Source organism: Magnolia sinica, chromosome 5 (assembly GCF_029962835.1).
Source record: "Magnolia sinica isolate HGM2019 chromosome 5, MsV1, whole genome shotgun sequence".
Lineage (NCBI taxonomy): Eukaryota > Viridiplantae > Streptophyta > Magnoliopsida > Magnoliales > Magnoliaceae > Magnolia > Magnolia sinica.
The window spans coordinates 2134955-2142124 of NC_080577.1; the positions used below are offsets into that span (position 1 = coordinate 2134955).

Sequence of the window (7170 nt, forward strand, 5' to 3'; positions counted from 1 at the left end):
TGCATGTTGTTTCCAATCATATAGTCCACCTAAATCATGAACCGGGCTGATATTTGGACCCTATAGCTAAAATTGAGTGACGCGACTAGTGAGGTGGGTGGATTTTACATAAACATCACAATGGGCCATCTCTGACAATTGTTTAAGGCTTAGATGAGTTTATATCACAACTTTATGAAAATGTCTAAAGTTGACTACAATAATTGGACGACCCTACCATAATGTTTATATGAAATTCACTTCAAAGTGTCACCCCATTTTAGCTATAGGGCCCAAAATAGGCCTAGTTCATAATGCAGGTGGGTCATACAAAGGGAAACAACTGAGGGAGGATGCCCATATACGGTTTCCAATCTCATGGTCCACCTGAATCACCAACTAGGCTTATTTTTAGGCCTAACAGCTACAATGGAATAATACACATAGTGTTCAAGGTGGACTTTACATAGACATCATAATGGGCCATGTGTGAGAATTGGTAAAATGCATGTCATGCATGTAATATAATGGCCACTTCACAATTGCCATATGCATAGCACCAAACATGACTAAACACGACTGAAGATTCCAATTCATATGTATTTCATGTTAATTATGAATTGAATTCCAATTCACATGAAACCCATGCTGTCAAAAGACCTCTTATTATCCTAATCCTATACCAATAGGGTGATGGCTAAGGAGATGGGGGCTGGACTCTAGCCTTTGAATCTGGGTCATCTTCCAAATATCCAAGCCATCGACTAGTGTCACTCTTTATATTGGAAAGTGAACAACAAGAACACTCTCAACTGGATTATTTCAATCTTTCTATAATTTAGCTCTTTCACTGTGAACATGAACATCACTGTTTAGAATGGTTTGGGTTATTGAAAAAAGCCAAATTCAACAGCCGGAGTCCTGAAGCATCTCGATTGCAATAAGTGGGGATGACCCGAGCAAAGGCTTGAGCATGAAGAAAGACAGTTTTGCACTAATACATATAATAAAAAGAATAAATACAATAATACTAATAATAATAATAATCACCCTTGTAAGTAACCAAGGGGTCACAGAGACCCCCAAAAAACAAAACAAAACAAAACAAAGAGGAAAGTGAGACAAAGGGGCAAGGTGAGGCTACACGATAAGGATGGATGAATGGTGGACAATCTGTCCAACACTTTGGGATCTATGGCCCACTCAAGCTTTAGATCACCATCATTTTTGGGCTGACATGCAAACATGTGCAAGCACAACAAATATACAGAGTGGATTTCACACGTGCATCACAATGGGCACCAAACAGCCGTTGCGCCACAAACCCCTTGACACTGCAACTTCCGTGGAGGTGACATGAAGAGAAGCAGATGTGAGCTGGAGGCAGATTAAGTGGTCAGACCCTCACCACCCTCAACTGTGGTGTGGTGACATGGTGAGATTTGATCGGTGGGGCAGTATGCTATCAAGGATGGGCCCGGGCCTTGTTAAAGGTTTTCGGCCAAGTGCATACTTGGCCCATCTCTGATGGCATACTGCCCCACCAATCAAATTTCACCAAGTCACTACACCGCTGAAAGGAAAAATAACAATAAAATTTGATACTAGAAAGGTAAAATTGGCTAATGCTGCTCTCTTTATATATAGAATAGATAAACATTAGAAAAAGAAGACACTGATAGACAACTGTAAACATGGTTGGGCAACAAGGTCCAGAAGGCTTGCTCATTTGGTGAGCTTGCAGGTTTTTCTTAAACATAAACCCTTGGTTATTTTCTTTTTAACCGTTTATTTTTTACCATAAGTAGTTACGCTTGGTTTTTGGGACAATGTATGTTCATATTGCCCCCTCATCTGATGAGGATGGATCTCACACACCAGCAGCGAACTGCACCGTTAATTCCATGTGTGAGTCCAAGGGTTTGGAGACATGTAAGTAGGGCTTGAAAAAAACCAATTTCAAAATAAAATAAAAGTAGGGTCGAAAACATTGTTATCAAAATAAAATGTACTATGTCTACAATAATATACGTTATTTTTTACACTTTTTTTTTTTTGTAATTGAAGAGGCCGAATTTCTCTCTTTTTTTTCAATGGCAATTTTCACCTTTCAAAGCTTTTTTCTGCAGCAAGAGGAGATTGGCTGAGGTGTCCACACAGACTTCAGATGCCTATCCTTGTTAGAAGTTGAGGTATATCTACATGCATGTAGGACATCAGAGTCATAAAAAAGGTGGGTCCTAACATGAAGAACCTCTGGCATACAAATTAGGTGTGCCCGCTCATGAGGCTAGCCTCACAAGTCACAAGTACGTTGAATAAGTCATCAGCTGGTATGATTAAACCATCCATTGTTCTTGTACAGTTGTGGCCTGTCTAATGAGGGCATCTTTCTGATTTTCGTACCAGATGCAGTGGACGTCCTATTGCATGGTTTGAATGTCCTCCATGTGTGACATGACAGCACACTTGAATTCTCAACATTCCTTTCTTCCCTCATCAAATGAATGGCTTCCTCTTCCAGAAATCCCAGCCATTCTTATCATGATATTGGGAATGAGGTGAAATTTCAACTTCTGAATCTCAGTTAACTGAAGCTCCCGCTCCATGAATTACTTCTAGACCTTCAGTGACAAAAAGCTAAAACAGCAATAGTATTTACATCATTCGTTGGTGCAGTTAACTCCCCAGATATCCATCGTATGTTAAGCTAATATAAACCTGTACACTGCAATTCCTTTTCAACTAAGTACCAAGAGGTGAGAGTATTTCCATATATTTTCAGCTGGAAGATGAATACAAACCCTCTCGCAAGTCTATTAAACATTCAAGAAAAAGGGAAAGAATAAAAAAAACAAGATATAAACTGATGCAAACAACAAATTTTCATGATTGTCAAAACAGTACAATTTAAATATGCGTTTTTACTTACACTTAAGGTCCTCCAAGTATCGCGTTTTCGATATCCTCTCTACTCAATGCGTAACTGAATCTCCTCTCGATGTCCTTCTCGAGATCCCCTGGTCCGCTCTTTAGGTATCTGCATGTTAAATATATATATAAAAACTAGCCTTACCAAGGTTCCAAAATCAAAGATGATGCAATGGAACAAGATCTCAAATCCACAGAATGCCCAAGAACATTGATGTTACTCGAAGCCAGGTTTCCAAATGTTCATTGAACTGTGGAACAAACAAAAGCACACAACACCACACTATAGTAGCACGAAGCATAAAGTGAAGCGGCTACAGATTTGGGTGGGGAAGTGGGGAAGCGTCTATTTAAGAATGTAAACAAGTATAAATAGGTAGGAAATTGAAGCAGGGAGCAGAGTCCAAAGAGTTATTGGAAGTGGTGGTGACACCTAGTAAGAAGGATCCTGCAACTAAGGTTCCATACTCAGAAAACGAGTCTCAAGTGCAGGAAAAAACAAGATTATTGCTGAATGAATAGAAGAGTGCAAACAGCAAAAGTCGCACTCAATCCCATTTCTTCACAAGATATCAAAATGCGATGGGTTAGCTAAGAGAGACCCTTCATCTCAGCAGTGCAACCTAATTTCTTCAAAATTAGGACAGGAGCTCTACTCTGAAAGTCCAAAGCTGTTATCAGTCAACCCCTTGCATCTGGTACATCAAACCATTAATCAATGAGCTTAGGGATGTCAATTCATGTTTCCTACAGACAACCTACCAAAAATGAGTGAATCTTTCATAGAAGTAATTTAATATGGTTAAGTCACATTGGTGTATGAATCTGACCATGTTGAGTGGCTATTGTGTAAAAATGTAACAATGTATGATACGTGAAATTCAAAGAGTAACAGCCAAATTGCCACCTTTCCAAGATCAAAACCCCTACAGCAGACTGATGTACCAAACTGAACATTCCATCTTAGACAAACTTGAAACAATTGGCATTCCTTCAGAGTCTGTTAGGGCCTGTTTGGCTAGTGGTATTAAGTTGTATTAAATGGGATTGCATTGCTAATGCCACTTCGAGATTGGGAATACCATGTTTGGAATGAGTGTGAGATGGGATTAAAATTAACTTTATAGGCTTTGGAAAATGAGCCTTGTGCTGGAAAGTGCGAGATGGGATTTCCAAATCCCATGGATGATGAATTTTTCCTTTACCCAAGTGTAATTTGAAAGTAAATCCCGGGATTTACTTTTAATTGCATACATTCCAAACATGGTATTAGAAAACATGGGATACACCCAATCCAGGGACAATACCTTACATATACATTTATTGTTACTTTTACAATTCCATCCACCTTAATCCCACCTAATGCAGTTGGCCAAACAGGCCCTTAACAAAGTCATCAATGTCTATGGTTCCAAGGCCATTAGACTTTGACCCATCCCCATCAGTTCCTGAGAATTGCTTCAGCTTTTCATGATCTTATTCAAGAGCTGCAGATGATAAGCTTGTAACTCCTCCAGTTCATGACCTCATTTCTTAGTTTAAAGCAGTGTTTTAAACAGCGAATAGCAGAGCATTCACGCCTCTAAAGCATGAGGTGTAAGCTGCATAGCTTGTAGCATAAGATACACGCTACTTCTACATTTCTGCACTTGGTTGCACAAATTTCATGATATTCTGCAGCAAATTAGACCGATTAACAATGAAATTTAAAAAAAATTCATGATATTGGGTGCAACCAAATGCAACCTAAAGTAATAGAAAAGGGCAATGATTAAGTATGAATGTAAAGAAAGAGCAACGAAACTGATATAATACTGCTACTAAAACTAAAAGCATTGAAAATATTACTAATTTTTATTGAAAAATAGAAAAATATAACAAATCACTGAAAACATTAATTGATTTTAATGTTGTAGTGAAAAATAACTTGTAATGTGAGCTACGTAGCGTGTAGTGTAGTCTATGTAGCCTGTAGCGTGTGCAAATTATCATGTAGAATAAGCTATGACTTAAGCCATTTTCATGAGCTACATAGCGTTAAGGCCAAGCTAAGCTACGTAGCATAAGCTAACTGCTACATAGCATAGCTATTTAAAATACTGGTTTAAAGGCACTTCCACAACAGAAATATTAGTTTCATGTCATCTGTTTTCCTACTCTCCAATATATTGACATAATGTTACATTCATCATTATCATCATCCCAACTGATTGGGGTCATTCAGAGAAAGTAGAGGAAAAAAAATACACAGTAAGGGGCCAAAAGAAATTCGTTTTCAGGAAGGATAAAAAAAATCCTGAGAAAAACAATTTGTTTGTCATGTTTGGGTACTGGAATGTAATTCCGTGGGATCTACAAACTGTGTTTAGGGTACTAGGAAATAATTGCCAGGAATTATATTGTGCACATTCACAAGAGAGGGAATTCAAAAATATGACTGTTGATAGCTTTGCTTTTTCGAAAGGTAACAAAACTTTTGTTAAAAACGTGCCAAGTGTTGGTAGCTCCTCCTGAGGAATTACAAAATGCCCCTTTTGGTGGAAATGCATTCCAACAGCTAAACCAATTCCAAGTATTTCCAGGACCCAAACACAAGATTTTTCTGTGATAATGAATTCCATTTCCATAGGGGCTATTTTACAGACATCCAAATGACCCCTAAGGACAACTCATCAGAAATAAATTACCATTCTCAACCAATTTCTGAAACAAATGAAGACCAACATGTCTAGAGGAATGCAAAACCCTGGGGATCCTCAGACTAAAATAACAGAGAGGAATTCTAAAACTTCTAAGTAAGAGATACTCTAACCTTTGCACATCACACCATTTTAGACCCTTTGATCTGTGTAAAAAAAGGTCGTGAATAGGACTTTCAGTTATCTGAACTGTTCGTAGCTGGATCCCACCATGGATCAGAAAATCAAACAGATTGAACATTCCTACCTGAACAGTTCTTGGGTTTACACATTCAGTTCTGACTATCAACACTATAGTTTTGTACCTTCCATTTTTAAGACCACCAATCAAACAGCTAAGATGGTCTGATCAGTGAATTCTCCAACTGTGGCGCATTCATAGCTTCGATCACAGAATATCAATCAACATTTTATTATTTATCTATTTTTATTTTTTTGCAGCACACAAGATAATCGAATCCGTTCGCTGTGCTACAATACCATTTTCCCTAAAATCACAGGCTAATATCAAAATAACCCATTAATCCTTTTTAAAAAAATGAAAATGAAAACGTCACACGGATTGAAACACCCTAAAACCCTAGAATTTCAAAAAACCGATATGAATTCGAAGAGTCGAATGTACCTAATGTAAAGATCGGTGACGTCAAGCGAGAGCTGCGCGTGCCAGTTAGGCTTCTCAACGAACCAGACAGCGCGGTCTTCCCTGCTCTGGTAGAACCCTAATTTCTTCAGCCATGCCTCGATGCAAGGGAGGCTGTGAGAATACAAGGGCTTCTTCCTGTCGGGGAGCTTCTCGAGCCACTCGATGTCCGTGGCTGAGAGCTCAGTTTCGGATGATTTGCAGAGAATTAGGGTTTTTCTGCTGGACGGAGGAGGAGAGAGTGTTTGGAGACATGTCGGGAATTTTCTACAAAGGGAAGGGGAGAAGGAGAGACATTGGGCAGAAATAAAAAAGGGCGGGAAAGATGATTGGGCTTTCTTAGGGATGATTGATTTAGAGGCAGAAATGGCGGGCATTTTTTTGTAGAGAGATTCTACTAAATTTGAGGAGAGGAAGCGAACGATGTTTGTATTTTTCAAATGCGACTCTTATCTTCTCTTCAACCGATAATAATGACGCGATTCGCGCGAGGAGACATTGAAGATCGGAGGGGAGTACGCGAAGTTACTGTAATATACTCCGTCGACTCGAGTTTGGTCAGTGGGACAAAATGTCATTGAGTTGTATTAGATGGGATTAACACCGTTATTACATAATGATTGTATGTCGGAAATTCCATTATTACAATTGTATATCTGGAAATTCCATGGTATTTTGGTAATCCAATCCCATCTTTGGGATAAAATTCTTACTACAGGTAAAACGCCTGATTAAACAAAATTCTGTTTGATAAACCATGGAATTGTAATCAACTAACTAAATTCTCAATGGATGATGGTCACTTATCCATATAACCAAAATGTCACATAAAAAGGGTGCATATGAATGAACGGCATGGATAATCACATGCGTCAATGTGAGGCCCACCTATATAGTAGATTTTAAATTTTATGGAAA

At 38.6% G+C, this 7170-nt stretch overlaps 1 protein-coding gene across 4 annotated transcripts; it reads right to left on the reverse strand.

Moving 5' to 3' along the window:
* Positions 1–989: 989 nt before the first annotated feature.
* On the reverse strand, positions 990–6695 carry LOC131245086 (uncharacterized). 4 transcript variants are annotated; one of them, XM_058244304.1, is made up of 3 exons: positions 6235–6695; positions 2912–3019; positions 990–1356 (listed from the first exon to the last, which is right to left on the reverse strand). In XM_058244304.1, the coding sequence occupies exons 1-2, from the start codon at positions 6627–6629 to the stop codon at positions 2914–2916; spliced, it is 501 nt and encodes a 166-aa protein (XP_058100287.1). In that variant the 5' UTR covers positions 6630–6695; the 3' UTR covers positions 990–1356; positions 2912–2913. The 4 variants fall into 4 exon arrangements, with proteins under 4 accessions (XP_058100287.1, XP_058100286.1, XP_058100284.1 ...); XM_058244303.1 differs by lacking the exon at positions 990–1356 and adding an exon at positions 1945–2619; XM_058244301.1 differs by lacking the exon at positions 990–1356 and adding an exon at positions 1945–2707.
* Positions 6696–7170: the final 475 nt, after the last annotated feature.